At 45.1% G+C, this 14,075-nt stretch overlaps 1 protein-coding gene across 1 annotated transcript in view; it reads right to left on the bottom strand.

Moving 5' to 3' along the window:
* Positions 1 to 5,147, bottom strand: part of PRKAG2 (protein kinase AMP-activated non-catalytic subunit gamma 2) — a 205,445-nt gene extending 200,298 nt beyond the window's left edge. Inside the window, exon 1 of the mRNA XM_081163991.1 lies at positions 4,106 to 5,147. Coding sequence (XP_081020117.1) covers positions 4,106 to 4,204 — 99 coding nt within the window. The 5' untranslated portion in view covers positions 4,205 to 5,147. The remainder of the gene's footprint in view (positions 1 to 4,105) is intronic.
* Between the last annotated feature and the right edge of the window lie 8,928 nt (positions 5,148 to 14,075).

Raw genomic sequence — 14,075 nt, 5'->3', positions numbered from 1 at the left:
TCTCACTTCAAGCCGAGGGAGCCAGCATTTGTCCACAGACAGCTTTCTGGTAATGTGGCCAGCATGACTAAACCACTACTGGCGCATGGAGGACTGTGAAGAGTGCCAGAGCGCATGGAAATGCTGCTTACCTTCCCGCCACAGCGGTACTTATTTATCTACTTGCCCTGGTGTGCTTTCAAACTGCTAAGTTGACTGAAGCTGGGACGGGGAGCTCACCCCGTCGTATGGATTCGAACCGCCGACCTTCCGATCGGCAAGCTCAAAGGGCTCAGTGTTTTAGAGCACAGCGCCACCTGTAACCTATCCTGGCGCCTGCTGGTAAAGGCCGGTAATGCAAATCATCAATAGTGGTAACATTTCTCTTTTTGCACATATGACTGAGTCCCTGCCCTTGAGGAAAAGGGGATATCTGACATTTGAGAAAATTCCTCTGCCCACAGTCAACACAGAAGCAGCACAACATCCCTTTTGCTGTTGTTCTGTGACAGAAAGCAGGAAACTTTCCCAGTAGCTGTTCATCCACTTCAACCCTAACACACTCTCTGACCGCTCCAACCAGCCAGCAATCTGCCTTGCAGAGGCAGTCAATGCACATAGACCTCCACACACACACCTGGTTGCATGCCACAAAATAGCGGTTATTCTCCCAACATGACCACAGGTCAGTCCTAAACCCAGAAGCAAGTCCCACTGAGTTAAATGAGAGTTTGCGGCACAATCCCGTATGTGTTTATTTGGGAACAAGTCCCACTGTGTTCAAGAGGTGTAATTTCCAGGTGAGTGTGTGAGAGATTATACCATAATCTTTACAGCCTCAGTTCCAATAAAGTGTGGTTAGGACGAAGGTGAGGCTACTAAGAGCTTGTCACTCTGTAGGCTGGAGGTTCATAAAATAATTTAAAGCAAATTAAAATGGGGGTGGGTAGAGAACATGCTTTGCATGCAGAAGGTTTTGGATTCAAACCCTGGCATCTTCAGATGGCGACCAGGAAAGAACTCTTTCCGAAAGTATGGACAGCCAATGGCAGCCAGTTTCAAACCTGTGGCTCTCCAATGTTGATGGACTACAATTCCAATTATCCCTAATCACTGGCCATGCTGGACAGAGGCAGAACCCAACAATATATGGAGGGCCACTGGTTCCCCACCCTCTGATGTAGTGTTAGAAACTCAGATATATAAGCTAGGTGCCAAATAGCTCCTTAAACCAGGGTTACAGTCGCCAGAACAGAATGCCTGGTGAATATCGAACACTGGATGTAGACAATACTTAGGTAGATCAACCAATGGTCTGAAACTGAATCATGGGTGTCAACTTGAATATGGGGGGCAGGTAAGCCCTGCCCCACGTAACTGATCACATGAAGTGGCACACCCACACCCACACACCATTTGAATAGCAATGCCCATCAATGGGGGGGGGGCTCAAATATTTTAGGGTGGGGCGAAGGAATCTCAGCCCCTAGGAGTTGCCTCCAATGAACTGAATCATTGTAAGGAAGTTTCCTGTGCTTCTAACAACTTACTGAATGGCCAAATCACAGTGAGGAAGATTCAAAAACAGTTAAACTTCCACCCTCCTCTGCCCTCGACGCATATGCACACAGACTAGGGATTCTCATCTGTGTTGATGACCGAGCACATAAATTCACAGGCCAACAATAAATAACTGATACTGAGTCAGGCTGGGATCCTGTTCGTGTGGCGACAGGTATGTGGGTTAAGGTGCTTCTCACTTCCGCGTGCAAAACCATTTTTCACTTCCCCGTGCTCACAAAGCAACTCACAGGAAGGGCATTATTACAAGCGAACCTGTTCCTCACTATCAGATTGTGCATAGTTTATTCCAGTGCTCTTCTCACTACTCAGCGATGCTTCAGTGTCTGAACGCCAGTGAGAGAGAATACCTGTCACGCCCGACGAAAAGTATGTGGAGCTACAGAACATGCCCACAGGCATCAAGGAACGTCGCAGCAAGCGCTCGCAAACTTCTGCTTGCTCAAGAGTCCCGCTGAAGTAGTGCAGTTCCTCTTTTCACAGGAAACAGGGATTGTGATGCCCTGTGCTACAGACAACAGAGTTCGCCCCTTGGGATTTATACTTTTACTTTCCCAGCTCTGATCCATACAAGTAATAAGTGAAAAAAGTGAAAAGAGTAGCATGGACATCCCTTTCAACTGTCCGCAAGAAACTAACACACTAGGAAACATCAGAAGCTGCTATATACTGAGTCCATTTGGTCCATCTAGCTCAGTTTTGTTTCTACAGCATTGTCTTGCCACAGTGCTCCAGGGTTTCTGTTGCATTAGCTTCTGCTTCCATGGATGTTTGTTTTCTTTTGAGGTGTGCACCCTTTGCATAGGGGAGAAGAGCCATCCTAAATGAAAGCCCACCACCATCAGTTTGAAGTGGTGGAGGCTATTTGGCCACCTTGAGATGCTACCATCTCATTCTGTTGCAGATCAGATAAGAAGATGAGGGTGAACATTTTCTCCTCTTTCAATGCCTTCTTATGGGTTATCTAAGCCATTTTAGATTATGGCAAACAGGACATCAAGGGTTAATGGCAGTGTGATCCTATATATGGTGCACCATATCAATATCCTATATTTTATGCACAAGAAAACTTGGGTATACTGTGTCCTGGAACTCAACATACAAAGGAACATTTTGTGTTCTCGTATGGCTTAGCAGTGAGGACCTTTAACCCTGGAACTTCTCACAAAGCAGTTATTATTACTATTTATTAAATTTGTATACCGCCCTGTCTAAAGCAGCCTCTGCCAGCCAGGTGCCCTCCAAATGTTTCAGACTACAGCTCCCATCAGTCCTAGGCAGCCTATTAGAGTCAAAGTCCAAAACATGTGGAGGACACCATCTTAGCGAATGTTCTCCAGGAGCCGCGCAATGAGAAGTGCCCAACCTTCAAGGCAAAAGTTGCTAGGTCCCAGGACAGCTTCAAACCCAAAGAGCCACTTTAAAAGTACTGTATGGTGCTCAAGGGCACCTTCGCAGTACAACCCTATACGGGGAAGCAAGTGTAGGGTTGCAAACTAAGCCTCCTCTTAAGTCTCCGTGCAGCAGTTTGCATGAATGTGAGCTTCTCGTGAGTAGAAGGCAGGCAACCAATGCTTTATTTTTTAATTCACTTGTACGATCTGGCTAATGCAGGTTTTCCATTCAGGCTGGAGTCTGGCTTAAGCAGATGCACGTGGGTGTCTGTGTAGCATCACAGTCCTCAAACTGGGCTTCACCTCTCTGAGCCTTGGGAAGTGTTTGGAGCCCACGACCAGCTGGCAGAGAAACCAGACGGAGGCTGTAAAACCTGTGCACATTCATTGAGCATTAGTCCCATTGAATGCCATGGGGCTTACTTCTGAGTAAGGAATGCCACCCCCCCCCCGACTCACCTGGTGCCTATGCTTCTTCCTGCTCCCCCAGGCCTTTTAATTCCAACCCACAGCCGCTTCAGGGCTGTTACTGTTGCTTGCACCACGTTATCCCCTTGCTGTGTTTTAAACCTGCTTTAATGGGGGCAGAGTTTGCTGGGGGGGGGGGTTGCTTCTCTCTCCAAGGGCTTTTGTTTTATTTTGCACTGTACTTCAAAATACATTTTTCGTCGTATTTTATTGCATAACCTTCCAGACAGCTTGGCTGGATGGGTGGCTTATAAAATGTAAACACGTTTTCTTAAAAGGGGTTGCATTGCACATAAATCCCTCCCTGGAAAAAGGCGGCTGCCAAAGTGTCAGGGCACGGCTGCCCCATTGCTCTCACCCTTTTCCACCCTCCCCCCCCCAAAAAAAAGAGCCGTTCCCCAATTGTGGCTTTTGAGTGACAGGCATGAGCACATTCCTTTCGTGCCCCACCCCCCTCCCAACCTGTTGCTGCAAAAGAGAGAGCTCGCGCTGCAAAGGAGATAACATAATCCTTTGGGGGGGCGGGGGGAGGAGAGGTGCATCAACTTCTCCATAGCTCTTAACTGGCCAGAGAAAAGTGGAGACAACAATAACTCGCTTTTCGGACTTTGCCAGTGCTAGGAATTGAGCAAGGGGAAAGGAGAGCGAGAGAGAACGAGATCGACCAGGCAGGCGCAACTTACTGGGATGTGGACTCGCAGAAGGCGCTTCTTCTGGCCGCTGCTCTTCTTGCCACCGGGCGCTGCATCTTTCTTCTTGGTGTCCATAGCGGTGCTTCCCATCTCTCCGATGTCCCTTCCGACGGGAAGGTCGGAAGAGAGGCCCGCGGGAACCGGCCCGGCCAGGTCTCTCCTCCAGCCAGGCTCTTCGACTAGCCCTCTCCAAGCTCCTCCGCGCCAAGTGATGGGTCTTTGGAGCTCCTCGTTTTATATTGCGTTGTTTTTCCAGAGCCTTTGGCTGTAAAGAGGGACGTCCCGAGCTTGGAGGGAGGGGGGTGTTACGACCACAGCGGCTGCTCGGGGTCCTCAAGGGCACGGGATGGGTCTGGGAAGGAGAGGCGGAAGAAGGCACCTCGCATCGTGCAGGAAAAAAGCGCAATGGTTGGAAGGCGGCGAGAAAGCTTGCCAAGGTGGGTGAAAAGCTCAGGCTGCAGCAGGGAACTCCTGGGCCGATTCAGAAGCAGCCCGCGCTTCTGGGCGGCTGCAAAAGTTTCCTTCCCCCCGCGCAGCAGGAGATGGGCATGTCCTCTGAGTCAGCGTGCCCGGAGGGCGAAAGCAAGGAGGTGCACCCAACACAATTGAGAGTAATCGCGCAGATTAATCTGAATGCGGAGGCTGTTTTGCAGAAAATCAGCCCCCCCTCCCTCTCTGCTCTGTAGTGCCAAGTCTGGGCTCCAGTGCCCAGGTCCGCCCCACCGCCAGCCACCACTACGGAGGAGGAGGAGGAGGAGGAGGAGGAGGAAGAGATGCAATTCGCGTTGAAGAGCTGGTTTCCTTTCGCGCTGCAAAACAAGACTCTCAGGCAGGCAGGCAGGCGGCTGCAGTTTGCAAACACAAGTGACCCGGAGAGGGAGGGAGGGAGGTGAGCCGATCACCCAGCACTGCTTGCGGTTCCCGTTTCGCGCTCTGCAAGCGAGGACGCTTTCTGACAGCTGCTTGCCCAAGATCCAAGCGAAAGGAGCGCGCGCGAGCGAGCAAGGAAACCCAGCCGGGGAAGGCAGTCGCCAAGCTCTGCGCGCGCGCGTGTATATATATATATATATATTCCTCGCAATCGAGGAGGAGGAGGAGGACGCTGCTGCCGAACAGGAAGTGCAAAATCGCGAAAGACAACTTTCTCTCCCCCAACGCAGAGCGCGCGCCCCGCCCCGCGGCCCACGCCCCTCCGCGCGTCTCCAGAACCAAGGTCGAGCCGAGGAAGGATCTCGGCGGGGGATCCCGTCTTCAAGGACATCCCCGGGGCTGCCTCCTCCTCCTCTCTTGATCATCGCCTGAGCAGATGGAGCCAAGACTGGGGAGGAATCGGTTGATCCCGCTTTGAAATCGGGGCTTAGCTGCATAGCCATGCTATGCCACCCTCTTTTAAAAAAATTAAATAGGGGGATGATATTCCGAAAAGGGCATCAATATTCTTCCCTACGAGGAGCACCCCCCCCGGTAAAATAATAATAATAATAATAATAATAATAATAATAATAATAATAATAATAATAATATTAACGTTGTTGGTCTGGGTAAGGCGATTGTGTACAAAGGCGCTTTCTGGGTTCGCAGAAGGAAGGCGGCTCCTTCCTTCCCCCGCCTCGGGCAAGGCGCCGTTGCGAAAGGCTGCGTCGGTCGTGCCCAAGCTGCCTTCTCTGCCAGAGGCGCGGTCGGCAGGTGGCGCTGGTTGCCGCTGGCCGAGGGCGAAGCCGCAGCTGCAGGCGAAAGGTTTGCACGGTTTGGACACGGAGCTGCTGGCGAAGGCAAGCCTTTGGCCAGCTGAAGCCCTGCCAGCTGTTTAGAACTACAACTCCCATCAGCCCCGGCCTGCGTGGGATGGGATTTGTAGTCCGAAACAGCTGGAACGGCTTCAGCTGGGCAAAGGCGGACGAAGGGGTACACAGTCTCTGCTTAAAAGTCTTATCATATTTTAAAGAATATTTTGGTAAGCGCATACCATAGGAATAAACAAGCTTTTTCATTTTCAAATTCCTTTTTTTTTTAATTGGCCATGTTCAAATGTGGGGCAGGGCGAAGGTCAAACTAATCCAGGCATGGCCAAACTCAGCCCTCCAGATGTTTTTGGACTACAACTCCCATCATCCCTGGCTAACAGGACCAGTGGTCAGGGATGATGGGAACTGTAGTCCCTAAACATCTGGAGGGCCAAGTTTGGCCATGCCTGATACTAATCCTTTGCTTTTTAAAGGGCCTTTTCACGTTTATGGCGTTATACTCTGTGTGCATATGTGTGCTTTGTTGCTGTTGAAGGCAGAATACAAAACGAGAGCCATTTTTTAATGGAATATACCTTGCATGTGTTGAAAATACTGTAGATAGCAAAGCAAGAAGGAGAGGCAAGGCAAATTAAGACAAACTAGAAATGCAGAAGACGCGTGATCTTCCACCCCAGGGCAAGCTCTGCCATTCCATACATACATAATTTTATTCGTGTGCCACAGTTCCGCAGTTCAAACCATGCTCAAGGGGGCTTGCAACAGGAAAAGGACACATAGCTGCAACATTGCGAAAGTAGTAATAAACAATAAATTAATATTTAAAAAATACACAACCAAACTGAACAATTTTCACGTGATTCACAAGTTCTAGATACAAAAAAACCAACAGCAACAACCCCCCAACAAAATATGCACCAGTAATAAAGTTCAAGCAATAAAATATAACTTACAAACATTTAAGGCAACAAAAATGTCAGCAACCTATCTTTTTTATATTAAAAACTAATACTCCTCTACAGATTCACTCTTCCTGCTATCTAAAGGCAAAGGCTAGTCCACTCCCCATCCAAACAAAAAACGTCAGAGAGAGCAGGAGTAAACTCTCAGCCAGGAGCTCTTCCTCCTTCTGCAATCTCAGCATGTCTTATACAGGCCAGATAACAGCTTTCAACCACCTCTTCCTAGATTGCAATGTGCACCGTTTTGCACTAAACTGGACCACTGGGGCAGCCCTGAGCTTTCACAAACCCTGTGCATCTATTGTACACCACCTACCATGATCTTAAGGTCCAAAGTGTGCTCCAGTAGATCTACTTAAGCATGCATTCTCCTTTGAACAAAGCTTCTATTTTTTTATAAATTTTTTTATTGGTTTTTCACAGTTTTTATAAACACAAACAATACACAATACAAACAAACAAACACACAAACAAACAAACATGTATAATTTCATATCCCTTTTTCTTAAACCTTACTTCGCCAACTTCCCCATACCTCCCCTTTCTACATCCCAATTTCCAAAATTATTTCAGCAAATCCTAACACTTAGTTTTGTCAAATTTTCCCATTATTCTTTTCTTTTACTTAATCTTTAACAGCTGTAGTCTCCTTTTTTCCCCTTAAAACCTCGACATTTTAGCATTCATTGATTTTACAATGTTTCTTAAGATAAACTTTAAATTTCTTCCAATCTTCTTCCGCCGTCTCTTTCCCCTGATCACGGATTCTGCCAGTCATTTCAGCCAGTCCCATATAGTCTATCACCTTCATCTGCCATTCTTCCAAAGTGGGTAGATCTTGGGTCTTCCAATGCTTTGCGATGAGTACTCTTGCTGCTGTGGTGGCGTACATAAAAAAAGTTCTGTCTTTCTTTGACACCAATTGGCCGACACTGCCCAAGAGAAAGGCCTCTGGTTTCTTAGGGAAAGTACATTTAAGTACCTTTTTCATTTCATTATATATCATTTCCCAGAAAACCTTAATCTTTGGGCACGTCCTTTGAACAAAGCTTCTAGGCCTCAGTGATCTGGAATATTGCCCGCTGACTGCTTGTCCTTTAGCACAAAGATCTAGTTATGGTTTCACATGTGCTATAAACAATTTTGCAGCATGTTGATGTTCCCATGTCTTTGCTGCAGTGCTTGCCCAGGCCAGCTCTGGTGTGCTTACAGCAACCTGCTTCAGGTGGCCTTTTGAATATAATACTAATTATTATTATTATTATTATTATTATTATTATTATTATTATTATTTATTATTTGTACCCCGCCCATCTGGCTTGGCTTCCCCAGCCACTCTGGGCGGCTTCCAACAATGATTAAAAATACATTAAAATGTCACACATTAAAAACTTCCTGAACTTCAGAAGTTGAAGGGAAAGACAGTTCCATAGTTTCACTATGCGCTGCATAAAGAATTACTTTCTGCCCTGAATCTTCCAACATTCAGCTTCAATGAGTGCCCACAAATTCTAGTATTATGATAGAGGGAGGAAAAAACTTCTCTCTATCCCCTTTCCATGCATAATTTTATAAACGTCTGTCATGTCACTCGCCTTCTCCCTAAACTAAAAAGTCCCAAATGCTGCAAGGCAGGCAATTCCTGATTTATTTCTATATATTAGGAAACCACTGCTGAGTGGTTTATTTCATTTGTTTCATAAATTTATACAACATAAATTTTAAACAACAACACAAAGTGTTTTACAAATAGTAGTGGTAACATGCCTGCATCGAACCCACCAGGATCCATGTCTAAGGAGGTGTTTAATTCTGAGGCCCATTCTACCAGCTCAAAACCCAGGACTTTATGTGCAGATGAAAGAAAGAGGTGGAGAAATAAGAGAGTGCAATGAGAAGTGAAGAAAAGTAATACCACCTACTAAGACAAGAAGCAAACAAAACTCCTTAGAATCTGCAAAGTCTGGACCTGAGCCAAGGATGTCCACCTTTGTGAGGCTATCGGGGTCCTGTAAATGGCCCAGTGTTCTCTCTGCTTGTCTTGCCAGCCAAGTTTTATTGAATTGACTGTAGTCATTCAGCATGTTTGCCTTTCGAATCAGCCAGCTGAGAGAGCTGTTCTTAAGGGTGCCTGAGTCATCAAAAAGGCTTCTAGCAAAACAGGGAAGACTAGGCTTCAGTTCCCACTATGGTTTCAATATGACTAACAAAACAGACATTTTGAATTCTTACAGCAAAATGGTTTGGCGTCTGCCTTCATCCGCCTTGGAAACGGCATCGTTTTGATCAGAGAAACTGATGGGAGGCAGAAGCCAAACATTTTTCTTATAAGAATATAAAATGTTTGTTTTCTCTGTGTGTGCTGACCTGGAAGTAAGTCTCACTGTGATCAATAGGCCTTCTTTCCTAAAAAGATAGGACTGCAGCCTTAAACTTATTAAACTACCGTATTTTTCTATAAGACGCACCAGACCATAAGATGCACCTAGTTTTTGGAGGAGGAAAACAAGAAAAAAAATATTCTGAATCTCAGAAGCCAGAACAAGAGGGATCGCTGCGCAGCGAAAGCAGTGATCCCTCTTGCTGTTCTGGCTTTTGGGATAGCTGCGCAGCCTGCATTCGCTCCATAAGACGCACACACATTTCCCCTTACTTTTTAGGAGGGAAAAAGTGAGTCTTATAGAGCAAAAAATACGGTAAATGTACAACACACAATCACAAGACAAGGTCACAACAGATAAAAACTTTCCAGTTCCTTGAACAGCTAAGAATGATCAAACCCACCAGGTCTGCAAGACACCCTGAAACGCCTTAGCAGTACTATTCCCACTGCAAGCCAGCTGCTCTGAAGGGTCTGTCCCATACTATGCATGCACCTGCTTCCTTAAGAGTTGCAACCTTGACTATGCAGAGAGAAGGGCAGAAATGTGAAGGGACCAGGTTGCATATGGATTTCAATTAATGCCTATGAAGCTGGAAACACTGTGCCTCCAGTTAGCAGAGTACAAACTAAGCAACATCTTCTCCAGTGATTTAGCTTAGTACAAACAAACACTCTCTGCCAATAGTCCTGAACAGTTTAAAGCAAAACCTCAAACATGAAACCATCAGGGGCCTAGAGTAAGGAAATACCATTCCAAAATAAATTGCTTGGTGGCTGCCTAATCACTTTTAGAGCAACCCTAGTGCTTAGATTTGAACAGCAATTAGCAATGCATTTTTACTTGATTCGCTTTTGTTTAGACCTGCACATGTTTCATAAAGAAATGCATCATCATTTCAATTTGGGGACAGCAATGTCATATCTGGATAGGGGCCAGTTTTTGGCAGGGTAACAATATGATCTTTCAGCACTAGTACACATGAATAATACAACCACAAAGTCATTTGGAAAGAGTTAGGCTGAGTCTGGGTCTTTGCAATGCAGAAACTTGTATTGATATGTCAAAGGAGGGAGGGGAAAAGGCAGAGAAAGTTGGCACGCAACAGTTTTTTGTTTGCATTTCATCACACAATTTGCCCCCACCGCAGCTACCCTTTACATCTGGGTTATGGAAGTCAAATGTTTCCTTATAAAGACCTGCAGAACATTCCCAGACTTCTTAAAATGTTTACAATATGTTTGCTCTGAGCTTTGGTCACACTGTTTTATACTCTTCATGCCATAAGCAAACATAATGACTAGCTCAGCTTTTACATTTTGATGTATAGTACATAGGAGGGTGGTATTCTGCAAAAACACTCTTTTTACAAGTAAAATCCTCTTTTTTCATTACCTTCTATTATAAAGAGAGCTGCCAATACCAGGCATAATTTGCAACTGATTGTACTTTATGTATTTTCTTTGCAGCTCTCTCAAAACGCCCCCACACATTTGCCTCTTGATAAACATTTTCCACACTTATTTTGATTGCATTTCTGAAAGCTGTGTGAACATGAGACTTCATAACAGCCTTACCTACCAGATTCAAACTTGTCTCTGAGAACTGCCTACATAAAGATCCTGACAAACATACAGCTTGCTTGACAAACATGTGGAAAACCTTATACCACATCACTGCGGACTGGGTCATGTGCCAAGCTGAGCAAATCTGAGATAGGCAGCTCTGTCTCCCTCTGCTTGCTGCAGGCTGCACGAATGGGCCTCTGGAATCACAGGGTAGAAGCTCAAACCAGTATGTGCTAGAAGAGATTAATAGCAGCAATTTCAATACAGCTGATGGAAAACTGATTTGGATTTAGGACGCCAGGAGGACTGAAGTGGCTTTGGGACTGACACTTCCAACCTATGCGCTTGCTTCTGCATCCTGCAACACCCACTCAGCTTGCACATTTGTAACAAACACAATATGTCCCCGATGTAAATGTTGACCTGGATTGGGAAAGGAGGGTATGGAAGACCACTGAGGTGGGGTTAGGTTTATTTGAAAGCTACATTGGAAGCACTTGAAAACCCCATGCTGACATACCTGTATCCTTAGCATGCAAGGTTTCCTGCAGTCCTTTGTGCATCATCCACACCAGCCTTGTGAGGCCTGCCATCATGTATCATATTCCACGTTTTGCAGGGAGGAAACTCATGCAGAAAATTAACTAACTCTAGCAGAAATGGTATTGGGCTGATGTTTATGATTATTGAAAACATGGTGACATTTAAAAAATCAACAAACTGCAGGCCATCAGATTAGCAACATATTAGACCACTCTTTGGCACAATTTAGCGTGGTGTGGTGTTGGCTCACCCAACGGCTATTAAAGTGGCAGGCCCCGTTCATTTGTAAGATGGATGCCCAGCTTGATAAGCCTTTAATGGTGCTGCTGAAGGATCAAAGAGCAAATTTCTATTCAGTCAGCTACCTGCCTCCTGCTAAGGTTTGCAAATTTCCCACTTCTGGATTTCCTGATTGTTGAAAGTTCCCTGGCTGCAGGCCAGATAAAACTGCCGTCCTTTTGAGGCACACAGTGGAACTGATAACACCAAAGTACATGCAGCTGGGATTTTGGCAGAGTCCAAAAACTAGCCTTGATCATAAATAAACACAAGAAAAATTACTGGATGCCAAGGTCCAGGTTTGGGGCAAGTCCTCTTTGGTGAGAGAACCCCAGGAGAGATTTAAAATCACAAAATGTGTAAAAATGTGTAGCAAAGCAAAGCATTGAAGTATAGGCTGTGAGACCTTTAAAATGTACCCTTTAAAATGAGTTCAAAAAAAAGTCCCCTCTTCCCCCGGCATGGGAACAGACTGCACATAAAGTAAGTTAAAAGTGGTTTACTTACAAAGTATCCAAAGGTCGGGTTTATATGCTTTTCCATACATCAGTGAGAAAGGTTACATTGTAGTAAAACTTACAAACTATTCAAAGGTCGGGTTTATGTGCTTTTCCATACATCAGTCAGAAAGGTTACACTGTAGTAAAACTTAGTTTAGTTCCAAGTCGTGAAAGTTCTTAAATTATTGGTATAGGAACTCAGTAATGGCTGATGAGAGCCATGCAATTTGAGCTAGAACAACTAGCTCAAACCTCTTTACATATTGAGCTTCTCAGGTTAACTGAGGAGGAAAAATAGTCTTATTGTTGAGGGAAGTGGACATAGCTAAGCCTGGCCATACAGCTTACTCTATGGCATTAACCCTTCCATGCATTAATTAGACTTAAGCATGTTGGTTATATAAGGCTGGTTGCACTTCTCAGGCAAATATAACAACTGCATGCACAATTAATGAACCACCCAGTCTCATATTGACTTGAAGGTTCTCCAGACTGTCTCTTGGTAGTAGCTTGGTCAGAATGTTGGCTGTCATTTCTATGTCAATTCAACAAGTCCTTCTTGTATCACCTCACACACATGGTGGTATTTCACCCTAATGTGTTTGGTTCTTACATGAAACTTATCACTTTGAGAGTATGTCAGTCATCTTTGGTTGTTGTCCATCAATCGAACAGCTTTCTGCCCACAGAACCCAAAGTCCATAGCTAGTTGGTCAATGCACACCAATTCTCTGCATGCCTCTGTTGCACAGTTGTGCACTGTGACCCTGCGGAAGAAAAAGCTACAGATCCTTGTTTATAACTGGCCCAGGAAACAGGACCATTCCAAACATGAAAAAAACTCCATCTGCTGATCTGAAATCCTTTGGTTTTTTCTGGCCCTGCCAGCATCTGGGAAACCCAGCTTAGGATTGCTGTCAGCTAGTAGTTTAAGTTTACAATTTATGGTTCCCTTAAAGTATCTAGCAACTCTTTCCCCATAAGTCAAGTCCTTTACTCCCTTAGATGATCTCAGTGACCAGCTTGGGACACACAGGGTAAGGTATTCCTTAAGCTTCTTGAAAGAAAGGAGTGCAATAAAGAAAAACAAATATGTGACACAGCCAAAATATATAGAGCAAAGAGGCAGGCACAGAGAGCAACAGGGCCTGCTGCAGTTGAACTCTCCCCCCACAGCCAACCTTGGTTATTATGTCATTTGCTTTAGTCCCTTAAGACTGTAAAGTGCGTTGGCAGAAATAAGTAAATAAGTAAATGCAAAAAGTAAATGGACAGACCATACTTTTGCTAGGGATCCCTGGGAATTGTAGTTCTATGAGATAACTTCGATGTAGTTGTTAGAACTCTCATCAAATAGTTCCCAGAATTCTTTGTGCCGTGGCACTTAAACTGGTATAAAACTGGTCTAGGTCTGTTGTGTAAAAATGCTCTGGGGCAGAAATACTGCGCAGAAATACCGTATTTTTTGCTCTATAAGACTCACTTTTTTCCTCCTAAAAAGTAAGGGGGAAATGTGTGTGCGTCTTATGGAGTGAATGCAGGCTGCGCAGCTATCCCAGAAGCCAGAACAGCAAGAGGGATTGCTGCTTTCACTGCGTAGCAATTCCTTTTGCTGTTCTGGCTTCTGAGATTCAGAATATTTTTTTCTTGTTTTCCGCCTCCAAAAACTAGGTGCGTCTTGTGGTCTGGTGCGTCTTATAGAGCAAAAAATATGGTAAATAAAAAGCAGAAGAATGAGCATAGCCTGGAATAAGGGCCCATTTGTACATTCACCCTGGGTTTATTTTTAAATTGATTTATGTTACTCCCCACCCACCCAGAGCAATGGAACATGACATCCTTTCTCATCATGACACTTTTAGAACACTAACGAAAAGTGGCTTCATCTGCTATTCACTTTTGCCATGAACAGAAGTGTAACTTCCTTCCTTCCTTCCTTCCTTCCTTCCTTCCTTCCTTCAGAGGCACAGTGTTCAGATATGC

This window comes from Podarcis bocagei (assembly GCF_964188305.1).
Source record: "Podarcis bocagei genome assembly, chromosome: 12".
Taxonomy (NCBI): Eukaryota; Metazoa; Chordata; class Lepidosauria; order Squamata; family Lacertidae; genus Podarcis; species Podarcis bocagei.
Note: the sequence above shows the minus strand (reverse complement) of the source record. Positions and strands in the feature narration are given on the sequence as shown.